This window comes from Pecten maximus, chromosome 4 (assembly GCF_902652985.1).
Source record: "Pecten maximus chromosome 4, xPecMax1.1, whole genome shotgun sequence".
Taxonomy (NCBI): Eukaryota; Metazoa; Mollusca; class Bivalvia; order Pectinida; family Pectinidae; genus Pecten; species Pecten maximus.
In genome coordinates this window covers 14,123,124-14,137,015 of record NC_047018.1, presented here as the reverse complement: position 1 = coordinate 14,137,015, position 13,892 = coordinate 14,123,124, and the positions used below count along the sequence as shown (strand labels likewise).

Sequence of the window (13,892 nt, the reverse complement as noted above, 5' to 3'; positions counted from 1 at the left end):
GAGGTCCCAGAGGGATCTTGGCGCCCACCATTGAATGATCTTTATAGGTTCCATACTAATCTGTGTAAATTAAGAAACATGATACATCCCTCCAGTACTTTTCAAACAAGGGGAATTCATATTTGAAATTGGAGATTTAGTGATAATGACTGTGTGTCGACCATGTTGTTTTCAGATTAGTCCCAAAATGCAATACGACAGACCAAGGGGAACCTGCATATAAAATTTGAGAAAGATCCCTTCAGTACCTTCTATAAAATAGGATAACAAACTTCAATTTTCAAAATCCAAGATGGCTGCCTGTCAGCCATGTTGTTTTCAGATTGGTTCCAAAATGCAATATGCATAACTAAAGACCAAGGGGTACCTACATCGGAAATTTGAGAAGGATCCCTTTAGTACTTTCTGAGAAATAGCGATAACAATCTTCAATTGTCAAAATACAAGATGGCTGCCTGTCGGCCATGTTGTTTTCTGACCGGTCCAAAAATGCAATATGCATAACTACAGACCAAGGCGAACCTGCATATGAAATTTGAGAAAGATCCCTTCAGTGCTTTCTGAGAAATAGCGATAACAAACTTCAATTGTCAAAATACAAGATGGCTGCCTGTCGGCCATGTTGCTTTCCGATCGGTGCCAAAATCCAATATACATAACTATAGACCAAGGGGAACCTACAAATGAAATTTGAGAAAGATCCCTTCAGTCCTTTCTGAGAAATAGCGATTACAAATTTCAATTGTAAAAATTCAAGATGGCTGCCTATTGGGCATGTTGTTTTCCGATTGGTCCCAAAATGTATTATGCATAATAACAGACCAAGGGGAACCTGCATACGAAATTTGAGAAAGATCCCTTCAGTACTTTCTCAGAAATAGTGATAAGAATTGTCTATGGACGAACAGACAGCCGGATGGACAGACCACGGACACAAGGCGATTTGAATAGCCCACCATCTGATGATGGTGGGCTTAAAATTAACAAGAGGCATACGATATAACAGTCACCTTAGCATTATTTTGTATGCCATAATGACGACAAAGGCAGATAAGAAAAGCTCAGGTGACCTAAAAATCTTATTTCCAAATCCAATTCAATTTGTATCCCACTGATCTATAAGCTTTTGTTTGTTTGTTTGTTTGGAGTTTTACGGCCCATCGACAACTGGGGTCATTTAGGGCCAAACAATGATCGTTTTGATTTTATATGTTAAAATCAAATAAAATTGGTCATTTTAAAAAGCATTTGTATTGTATATTTAGATCATTATGATAAAATTGGTTGATCTATAAGCATTCAAAGGAACATGAAATAAAGTTTATAATAAATGGAACAACTTGGATCTCTACCCCTTAGTCATGTTAGACAGTAAAGCAGCTTAGCTTGTTACTGGTAGTTCTGAATATGATTTATTAAGCTACAAAGCTAAGATTACCATGGTACTTCAAACTTTCCACATAGCATGCTTAAACTAGAGACCTATTGGCCTAAATGCTCACCTGACATATCAGGTACACGTACTTATTGCCCTACATCTATTGCAAGACACACTATATGTAGAAATTATAAATTTCCTTTATATAACATTATCAGCTACTCAAATTAATCAACTTCATTTCAAAACAATTGCAAGACATTGTATTGATGTTTTACTTTACATGTGGTATTGTACATTTCATTGAACAGATTCAAGTTTTATTACTTTTGTGTTTATACCCCTCCATTTCTGCCCCCTCCCAAACTAGCCTCCATATACAGCAATAAATGACCTTTGTATACATGTTCTGCTTTTTAAGATTTAAAAAAGATATCTCGGAAAGGTAAGCTAAAAAGTCACCTTTTCAACTGATTAAATAATCAAAACAAGTTAAAAAGTCAAAATTTGCTTTTTAAAAATAAATGAATAAATATATAATTTCCCCACTAAGTTCTTTGATTGGTAAAAGAAGACTTCAATTACTATATCAAATGTTTTATTTAAGTTATCAATTATAGCATTGTAAGAAACAGGTTTCTGTTTGGCCATGCCCTCAATGACGGCTACATCAGTGGTGCTGAAAAGAAACACACAAACCCTAAAGTACTGCTGTTACCATAGATATACATGTATCTGTATATCATGTCTGTATTTTAGCTGGTCAACATACATCACAACCTACACCATACCATTGTGTTTACAGTCTATGGACATATTAGTGTGTACAAACCTACAGCCTACCATTGTTGGTGTTTACAACACAACATAACATACAGCCTACCATTATTGGTGTTTACAACACTACAAAACCTACAGCCTACCATTGTTGGTGTTTATAACACTACAAAACCTACAGCCTACCATTGTTGGTGTTTATAACACTACAAAACATAACATAACATACAGCCTACCATTGTTGGTGTTTACAACACAACATAACCTACAGCCTACCATTGTTGGTGTTTATAACACTACAAAACCTACAGCCTACCATTGTTGGTGTTTACAACACAACAAAACTTACAGCCTACCATTGTTGGTGTTTACAACACAACATAACATACAACCTACCATTGTTGGTGTTTATAACACTACAAAACCTACAGCCTACCATTGTTGGTGTTTACAACACAACAAAACCTACAGCCTACCATTGTTGGTGTTTATAACACTACAAAACATAACATAACCTACAGCCTACTATTGTTGATGTTAACAACACAACACAACACAACATAACATACAGCCTACCATTATTGGTGTTTACAACACAACATAACCTACAGCCTACCATTGTTGGTGTTTACAACACAACGAAACTTACAGCCTACCATTGTTGGTGTTTACAACACAACATAACATACAACCTACCATTGTTGGTGTTTATAACACAACATAACCTACAGCCTACCATTATTGGTGTTTACAACACAACATAACCTAAAGCCTACCATTGTTGGTGTTTACAACACAACAAAACTTACAGCCTACCATTGTTGGTGTTTACAACACAACATAACATACAACCAACCATTGTTGGTGTTTATAACACAACATAACCTACAGCCTACCATTGTTGGTGTTTATAACACAACATAACCTATAGCCTACCATTGTTGGTGTTTACAACACAACACAACATAACCTACCATTGTTGGTGTTTACAACACAACATAACCTACAGCCTACCATTGTTGGTGTTAACAACACAACACAACACAACATAACCTACAGCCTACCATTGTTGGTGTTTACAACACAACATAACCTACAGCCTACCATTGTTGGTGTTTACAACACAACATAACATACAGCCTACCATTATTGGTGTTTACAACACAACACAACATAACATAACCTACAGCCTACCATTGTTGGTGTTTACAACACAACACAACCTACAGCACAGCCTACCATTGTTGGTGTTTATAACACAACATAACCTACAGCATACCATTGTTGGTGTTTACAACACAACATAACATACAGCCTACCATTATTGGTGTTTACAACACAACATAACCTACAGCATACCATTGTTGGTGTTTACAACACAACATAACCTACAGCCTACCATTGTTGGTGTTAACAACACAACACAACACAACATAACCTACAGCCTACCATTATTGGTGTTTACAACACAACACAACATAACCTACAGCCTACCATTGTTGGTGTTTATAACACAACATAACCTACAGCCTACTATTATTGGTGTTTACAACACAACATAACCTACAGCCTACTTTTATTGGTGTTTACAACACTACATAACCTACAGCCTACCATTGTTGGTGTTTATAACACAACATAACCTACAGCCTACCATTGTTGGTGTTTATAACACAACACAACATAACATAACCTACAGCCTACTATTATTGGTGTTTACAACACAACATAACCTACAGCCTACTTTTATTGGTGTTTACAACACAACATAACCTACAGCCTACCATTATTGGTGTTTACAACACAACACAACATAACCTACAGCCTACCATTGTTGGTGTTTACAACACAACACAACATAACATACAGCCTACTATTATTGGTGTTTACAACACAACACAACATAACATACAACCTACCATTGTTGGTGTTTACAACACAACATAACCTACAGCCTACCATTGTTGGTGTTTACAACACTACACAACATAACATAACCTACAGACTACCATTATTGGTGTTTACAACACAACTTAACCTACAACTTACCATTGTTGGTGTTTACAACACAACATAAACTACAACTTACCATTGTTTGTTGGTGTACCATACTTCATGTCACTTAGGCGGCTAGTCTGTGATGAAGAAGAGCTCGACATTGTCACACCAAAGCGTACATCCTTCTCTAGATTCTTGATGATGTATTCTGTTTTGGATGTGGACGGGATTACCACAGAGTGCTTTGGACCTAATGGAGGAAAAAAAGTAAAAACTAACTTGTATATTGATGTAGTGTTATATACATATATTGGTCTTCCGTGTGACAATCTCACATTATATCTTATCTACTAGTTATGCCTTCTTGTGTGACAATCTCACATTATATCTTATCCACTAGTTTGGCCTTCTATGTGTGTATTCATGTTTGTTTGACTTGTTCAGGCTTTCTAGTAAACAAAATTGACATAGATGAGCTTCGGTACAACAATACCATAGAATGGTGAATACTTACCAATACACCGATTCTCCTGTTGTTTGTTAATTGGACACCATATGACAGTAAAACTTCTCACATAAGGTTGTTGGTTGTTGCATGCGATAGAATCCCACGATATCCGTAGGCTGTTATCTCCAATGCTGTCATCGACAGAGAACTCAGGTGGATTTGGGGCTGAAGTGAAATTACATAAAAAGCAATATCAAAAATGAATTTCCTCAATAGTCAAAATTCAAAATGGCCACCTGTCAGCCATTTTGTTTTCTGATTAGTCTCAAAATTAAACATGCATAACTATGGACCGAAAGAGACCTACAAATGAAATTGGGGAACTGTCAATGAAATACTCGCTGAGAAATGGAAATAACAAAATTCAGCTGTTGAAATTCTATATCTGTTCTATCTATATAATATATGAAATGTGCCCTTTAATATTGTCTAAGAAATAGAGGTTCTTCAACAAGTGACAACTGTTTATCATGTTTATCTAACTTGAGTTCTATTCAAATCTAAAAGACACCAGCTCGTGGTGTTTAAGATTTTATTCATAAAACAATTGATAAAATGACGCCGTGCATGTATTCAAGGACAACACTGCAAAGTCAAACGTCACAGCTGAATATTACTCTAATCACTGTTCAACTCAATTTTAGAACGATATACTTTCCTGGACTTCATAGCCATGCTATCATTAATCAAAGTTAGGCTGAAAGTTCACCCTAAAATTTGTTCATCAAAAAATCAGAAACTCAAGGGTAGTCAGTGTCCATGCATATTTTACCATCATCAAATTCTATTTCATATGACTCAAACACCAGATTATTCTACCTTTCAATGAAAATACTCATTTTATTCAGTTAATCTTATGCTGTCAGAAAATCTGGAAAATGTGGACATGTTGATGTTTTTGATTGTCAGATAAACAGTAGTACATGATCAAAGGCCACAGGTTAGCCAATCAGATTTGATGGGAGTTAGAAACAACCAATCAGAGGCTTTCAAAGTGGTGTATTTCTGATTGGCTCAAAATTGAACATGCACAACTATGGACTGACCAAGGGGAACCTACAAATGATTTGGAAAAATTCCTTCTGATAGTTTACAAAAAATAGTGATAACAAGGCCATGGCAGTTTACAGATGGAATGAATCACAAGAGACCACAAAGGAACTGCTCCTTCAACAGCCCGCCATCAGATGATGGGTTGCTAGAAATATTAAAGTGGTCTACTTACCTGCAGTGACAACGTAAACACAGCTCTCAAACGTAGCAGCACTGGCAACTCCAGCCCTGATGAGTGACACACCAAACAGGTATGTCGTGTCAGACTTCAGGGACAAAGTTTGGTGGTGTGTACGGGGATCAGGGACAATCGCCTTCTCAAGCTCACTCTGTCAAAATAACATTGTAATATTTAAAACCCATGAAATGTAAGAGAAGTTTACCCAAAATTGTGAACTATCTGTGTTTGTATGCATTTGTTGTAATAATTTTGACAACATTCACTTGATTATGCCTGAAATATTTATCACTGAAGGAAATCTTATCAATTCAAGCCAGATGTTGCCCATGTGCTGTTATCATACTACTGATGATGTGGTAATATCTGTCTACCAAAGACTGTCAAATCTCCACTCCTCAGAACTTAGTCTTGTTTACTGTTATACTAGTGATGATGTGGTAATATACCTGTCTACCAAAGACTGTCAAATCTCCACTCCTCAGAACTAAGTCTTGTTTACTGTTATACTAGTGATGATGTGGTAATATCTGTCTACCAAAGACTGTCAAATCTCCACTCCTCAGAACTTAGTCTAGTTTACTGTTATACTACTGATGATGTGGTAATATCTGTCTACCAAAGACTGTCAAATCTCCACTCCTCAGAACTTAGTCTTGTTTACTGTTATACTGGTGATGATGTGGTAATATATCTGTCTACCAAAGACTGTCAAATCTCCACTGCTCAGAACTTAGTCTTGTTTACTGTTATACTAGTGATGATGTGGTAATATATCTGTCTACCAAAGACTGTCAAATCTCCACTCCTCAGAACTTAGTCTTGTTTACTGTTATACTAGTGATGATGTGGTAATATATCTGTCTACCAAAGACTGTCAAATCTCCACTCCTCAGAACTTAGTCTTGTTTACTGTTATACTAGTGATGATGTGGTAATATATCTGTCTACCAAAGACTGTCAAATCTCCACTCCTCAGAACTTAGTCTTGTTTACTGTTATACTAGTGATGATGTGGTAATATATCTGTCTACCAAAGACTGTCAAATCTCCACTCCTCAGAACTTAGTCTTGTTTACTGTTATACTAGTGATGATGTGGTAATATATCTGTCTACCAAAGACTGTCAAATCTCACTCCTCAGAACTTAGTCTTGTTTACTGTTATACTAGTGATGATGTGGTAATATATCTGTCTACCAAAGACTGTCAAATCTCCACTCCTCAGAACTTAATCTAGTTTACTGTTATACTAGTGATGATGTGGTAATATATCTGTCTACCAAAGACTGTCAAATCTCCACTCCTCAGAACTTAGTCTTGTTTACTGTTATACTACTGATGATGTGGTAATATATCTGTCTACCAAAGACTGTCAAATCTCCACTCCTCAGAACTTAGTCTAGTTTACTGTTATACTAGTGATGATGTGGTAATATATCTGTCTACCAAAGACTGTCAAATCTCCACTCCTCAGAACTTAGTCTTGTTTACTGTTATACTAGTGATGATGTGGTAATATATCTGTCTACCAAAGACTGTCAAATCTCCACTCCTCAGAACTTACAGAACAGTCTTGCTGTGACCCAAGCTGCTTGCAGTAGACCACATTGAAACTTGTGAGGGAGTCCGCGGGCCAGGGCACAGTCCACGATATGTTGTAGATTGAGGCATTACGCTCCACCATAAGTACTGGTTGTGAAAAACCTGGAACAACAATAACATATTTACTGTGAGGTATTACGCTCCACCATAAGTACAGGTGGTGAAAAACCTGGAACAACAATAACATATTTACTGTGAGGTATTACGCCCCACCATAACTACAGGTGGTGAAAAACCTGGAATAACAATAACATATTTACTGTGAGGTATTACGCTCCACCATAACTACAGGTGGTGAAAAACCTGGAACAACAATAACATAGTTACTGTGAGGTATTACGCTCCACCATAACTACAGGTGGTGAAAAACCTGGAACAACAATAACATATTTACTGTGAGGTATTACGCTCCACCATAACTACAGGTGGTGAAAAACCTGGAACAACAATAACATATTTACTGTGATCGAGGTATTACGCCCCACCATAACTACAGGTGGTGAAAAACCTGGAACAACAATAACATATTTACTGTGAGGTATTACGCCCCACCATAACTACAGGTGGTGAAAAACCTGGAACAACAATAACATATTTACTGTGAGGTATTATGCCCCACCATAACTACAGGTGGTGAAAAACCTGGAACAACAGTAACATATTTACTGTGAGGTATTACGCTCCACCATAACTACAGGTGGTGAAAAACCTGGAACAACAATAACATATTTACTGTGAGGTATTACGCTCCAGGTGGTAATTGATTGTTTGTTTTTGTTTAACATCCTATAAAAAGCCAAGGTCATTTAAGGGCATGCCAGGTTTTGGAGGTAGAGGAAAGCTGGAGTACCCAGAATAAAACTTCCGACCTATGGTCAGTACCAGGCAACTGCCCCATCTGGGTTTCGAACTCGCCACCCAGAGGTGGAGGGCTAGTCACAACAATAACACATTTACTGTGACGTATTATGTTCCATTTACTGTAAAATATGACCTTGTTGTACCTATTTTGGTTTCTGTGTGGTAATATATCTGTCTCCAAAAAACTGTCTGAATGTGATGGTAGTATTTAATTGTACTCAAATACACCACTTTGAACTAGAACTGTCGCCAGGATGGCTGACTAATACCCCTGCAATCTGCACGAGTCAATGGTGAATTGGAACTGTTAATTAGAGGCTAACTAAGATAACCCAGTAAAATAGTGACCAGTTGCCATAACAACCATAATTTTGAAAAAAAAAACAAGAGATCCCAGAGGGATCTTGGCGCCCACCATTGAATGATCTTCATAGGTTCCATGTCAGATTGATCTTTTCTCTACTTTTCCCTTCATTTTACTAATCTGTGCAAATCGAGACATCCCTCCAGTACTTTTCAAACAAGGGAATCCTAGCTATATAAGAAAGTTGAGATTTAACGATAATGGCTGTTTGTTTGCCAAATTGTTTTCAGGAAAGACTGGTCCAAAAATGCAATACAAGGAACCAAGGGGAACCTACTTATGAAATTTGAGAAAGATCCATTCAGTACTTTGAGAAATAGAGATAACAAACTTCAATTGTCAAAATCCAAGATGGCGGTCTGTCGGCCATGTTGTTTTCCGATTGGTCTCAAAATGCAATATGCATAACTAGGCACCAAGGGAAACCTTCATATGAAATTTAAGAAAGATCCCTTCAGCACTTTCTCAGAAATAGCGATAACAAACTTCAATTGTCAAAATCCAAGATGGCTGCCTGTCGGCCATGTTGTTTTCCGATTGATCTCAAAACGCAATATGCATAACTAGGCACCAAGGGGGCCTACATATGAAATTTGAGAAAGATCCCGTCAGTACTTTCTCAGAAATAGCGATAACAAACTTCAATTGTCAAAATCCAAGATGGCTGCCTGTCGGCCATGTTGTTTTCCGATTGGTCTCAAAACGCAATATGCATAACTAGGCACCAAGGGAAACCTACATATGAAATTTGAGAAAGATCCCTTCAGTACTTTCTCAGAAATAGCGATAACAAACTTCAATTATCAAAATCCAAGATGGCTGCCTGTCGGTCATGTTGTTTTCCGATTGGTCTCAAAAGGCAATATGCATAACTAGGCACCAAGGGGAACCTACATATGAAATTTGAGAATGATCCCTTCAGGACTTTCTCAGAAATAGCGATAACAAACTTCAATTGTCAAAATCCAAGATGGCTGACTGTCGGCCATGTTGCTTTCCGATTGGTCTCAAAACGCTATATGCATAACTAGGCACCTAAGGGGAACCTACATATGAAATTTGATAATGATCCCTTCAGTACTTTCTCAGAAATAGCGATAACAAACTTCAATTGTCAAAATCCAAGATGGCTGCCTGTCGGCCATGTTGTTTTCCGATTAGTCTCAAAACGCAATATGCATAACTAGGCACCAAGGGGAACCTACATATGAAATTTGAGAAAGATCCATTCAGTACATTCTCAGAAATAGCGATAACAAACTTCAATTGTCAAAATCCAAGATGGCTGCCTGTCGGCCATGTTGTTTTCCGATTGGTCTCAAATCGCAATATGCATAACTAGGCACCAAGGGAAACCTTCATATGAAATTTGAAAAAGATCCCTTCAGCACTTTCTCAGAAATAGCGATAACAAACTTCCATTGTCAAAATCCAAGATGGCTGCCTGTCGGCCATGTTGTTATCCGATTGGTCTCAAAATGCAATATGCATAACTAGGCACCAAGGGGAACCTTCATATGAAATTTGAGAAAGATCCCTTCAGTCCTTTCTCAGAAATAGCGATAACAAACTTCAATTGTCAAAATCCAAGATGGCTGCCTGTCGACCATGTTGTTATCCGATTGGTCTCAAAATGCAATATGCATAACTAGGCACCAAGGGGAACCTTCATATGAAATTTGAGAAAGATCCCTCCAGTACTTTCTCAGAAATAGCGATAACAAGAATTGTTTACGGACGGAGGGACGGAGGGACGGACGGACGGATGGACGGACGGACGACGGACCACGGACGCAGGGCGATTTGAATAGCCCACCATCTGATGATGGTGGGCTAAAAAGTGGCATGCACATCTACACATGGTCCTCTATATTTGTGTGAAGTTTCATTGAAATCGGCCCTTCAGTTTAGGAGGAGTTGTCCGGACAAACTTAAAGTTATGGTTCTTATCAGAAAATCTGTTTATAGTGACCAGTTGCCATAGCAACCATAATTTTGAAAAAAACAGAAAGTGGCATGCATATCTACACATGGTTTTCTATATTTGTGTGAAGTTTCATTGAAATCGGCCCTTCGGTTTAGGAGGAGTTGTCCGGACAAACTTGAAGTTATGGTTCTTATCAGAAAAACCTGTTGATAGTGACCAGTTGCCATAGCAACCATAATTTTGAGAAAAATAAAGTGGCATGCATATCTACACATGGTCCTCTATATTTGTGCGAAGTTTCATTGAAATCGGCCCTTCGGTTTAGGAGGAGTTGTCCGGACAAACTTAAAGTTATGGTTCTTATCAGAAAACCTGTTTATAGTGACCAGTTGCCATAGCAACCATAATTTTGAAAAAAAAGAAAGTGGCATGCATATCTACACATGGTTTTCTATATTTGTGTGAAGTTTCATTGAAATCGGCCCTTCGGTTTAGGAGGAGTTGTCCGGACAAACTTGAAGTTATGGTTCTTATCAGAAAAACCTGTTGATAGTGACCAGTTGCCATAGCAACCATAATTTTGAGAAAAATAAAGTGGCATGCATATCTACACATGGTCCTCTATATTTGTGCGAAGTTTCATTGAAATCGGCCCTTCGGTTTAGGAGGAGTTGTCCGGACAAACTTAAAGTTATGGTTCTTATCAGAAAACCTGTTTATAGTGACCAGTTGCCATAGCAACCATAATTTTGAAAACAAGAGATCCCAGAGGGATCTTGGCGCCCACCATTGAATGATCTTCATAGGTTCCATGTCAGATTGATCTTTTCTCTACTTTTCCTTTCATTTTACTAATCTGTGCAAATTGAGACATCCCTCCAGTACTTTTCAAACAAGGGAATCCTAGCTATATAAGAAATTTGAGATTTAACGATAATGCCTGTTTGTTTGCCAGGTTGTTTTCAGGACAGACTGGTCCAAAAATGCAATACAAGGGACCAAGGGGAACCTACTTATGAAATTTGAGAAAGATCCATTCAGTACTTTGAGAAATAGAGATAACAAACTTCAATTGTCAAAATCCAAGATGGCGGTCTGTCGGCCATATTGTTTTCCAATTGATCTCAAAATGCAATAAGCATAACGAGGCAGCAAGGGGAACCTCCATATGAAATTTGAGAAAGATCCCTTCAGTACTTTCTCAGAAATAGCGATAACAAACTTCAATTGTTCTTATCAAAGATGGCTGATTGTCGGCCATGTTGTTTTCTGATTGGTCTCAAAACGCAATATGCATAACTAGGCACCAAGGGAAACTTACATATGAAATTTCAGAAAGATCCATTCAGTACTTTCTCAGAAATACTGATAACAAACTTCAATTGTCAAAATCCAAGATGGCTACCTGTCGGCCATGTTGTTTTCAGATTGGTCTCAAAACGCAATATGCATAACTAGGCACCAAGGGAAACCTACATATAAAATTTCAGAAAGATCCCTTCAGTACATTCTCAGAAATAGCGATAACAAACTTCAATTGTCAAAATCCAAGATGGCTGCATGTCGGCCATGTTGTTTTCCGATTGGTCTCAAAACGCAATATGCATAACTAGGCACCAAGGGAAACCTACATATGAAATTTCAGAAAGATCCCTTCAGTACATTCTCAGAAATAGCGATAACAAACTTCAATTGTCAAAATCCAAGATGGCTGCATGTCGGCCATGTTGTTTTCAGATTGGTCTCAAAACGCAATATGCATAACTAGGCACCAAGGGAAACCTACATATAAAATTTCAGAAAGATCCCTTCAGTACATTCTCAGAAATAGCGATAACAAACTTCAATTGTCAAAATCCAAGATGGCTGCATGTCGGCCATGTTGTTTTCCGATTGGTCTCAAAACGCAATATGCATAACTAGGCACCAAGGGAAACCTACATATGAAATTTCAGAAAGATCCCTTCAGTACATTCTCAGAAATAGCGATAACAAACTTCAATTGTCAAAATCCAAGATGGCTGCATGTCGGCCATGTTGTTTTCAGATTGGTCTCAAAACGCAATATGCATAACTAGGCACCAAGGGAAACCTACATATGAAATTTCAGAAAGATCCCTTCAGTACATTCTCAGAAATAGCGATAACAAACTTCAATTGTCAAAATCCAAGATGGCTGCATGTCGGCCATGTTGTTTTCAGATTGGTCTCAAAACGCAATATGCATAACTAGGCACCGAGGGAAACCTACATATGAAATTTCAGAAAGATCCATTCAGTACTTTCTCAGAAATAGTGATAACAAACTTCAATTGTCAAAATCCAAGATGGCTGCCTGTCGGCCATGTTGTTTTCCGATTTGTCTCAAATCGCAATATGCATAACTAGGCACCAAGGGGAACCTACATATGAAATTTGAGAAAGATCCCTTCAGTTCTTTCTCAGAAATAGCGATAACAAAAATTGTTTACGGACGGAGGGACAAACAACCTGATTCCAGTATACCCCCCTAACTTCGTTGCGGGGGTATAAAAAAAGGCCCAATGTGCCTGTATCCCTCACCTGGCTCTACAGCAAACTTTGACCTATGTAACTTACAGGTGGTGTTGATGATGTGGAGTGGTGAGTACCTGTGTAACTTACCTGTAGTGTTGATGATGTAGAGTGGTGAGTACCTATGTGACTTACCTGTGGTGTTGATGATCAGGCTGAAGTTGTGAGTACCTGTGTGACTTACCTGTGGTGTTGATGATGTGGAGTGGTGAGAACCTGTGTGACTTACCTGTTGTGATGATGATGTGGAGTGGTGAGTACCTGTGTAACTTACCTGTGATGTTGATGATGTGGAGAGGTGAGTACCTGTGTGACTTACCTGTGGTGTTGATGATAAGGCTGAAGTTGTGAGTACCTGTGTGACTTACCTGTGGTGTTGATGATGTGGAGTGGTGAGAACCTGCATGACTTACCTGTTGTGATGATGATGTGGAGTGGTGAGTACCTGTGTAACTTACCTGTGATGTTGATGATGTGGAGAGGTGAGTACCTGTGTGACTTACCTGTGATGTTGATGATGTGGAGTGGTGAGTACCTGTGTGACTTACCTGTGGTGTTGATGATGTGGAGTGGTGAGTACCTGTGTGACTTACCTGTAGTGTTGATGATGTGGAGTGGTGAGTACCTGTGTGACTTACCTGTGGTGTTGATGATGTGGAGTGGTGAGAACCTGTGTGACTTACCTGTTGTG

General features: G+C 38.2%; 1 protein-coding gene across 2 annotated transcripts in view; it reads right to left on the bottom strand.

Annotated features, from left to right (window-relative positions):
- Positions 1–13,892, bottom strand: part of LOC117325313 — an 84,551-nt gene that overhangs the window by 17,845 nt on the left and 52,814 nt on the right. For both annotated transcript variants that reach the window (XM_033881435.1, XM_033881436.1), the window contains 4 exons: positions 7,459–7,598; positions 5,887–6,043; positions 4,668–4,826; positions 4,245–4,403 (listed from right to left, as the gene is read on the bottom strand). In XM_033881435.1, coding sequence (XP_033737326.1) covers positions 4,245–4,403; positions 4,668–4,826; positions 5,887–6,043; positions 7,459–7,598 — 615 coding nt within the window. The remainder of the gene's footprint in view (positions 1–4,244; positions 4,404–4,667; positions 4,827–5,886; positions 6,044–7,458; positions 7,599–13,892) is intronic.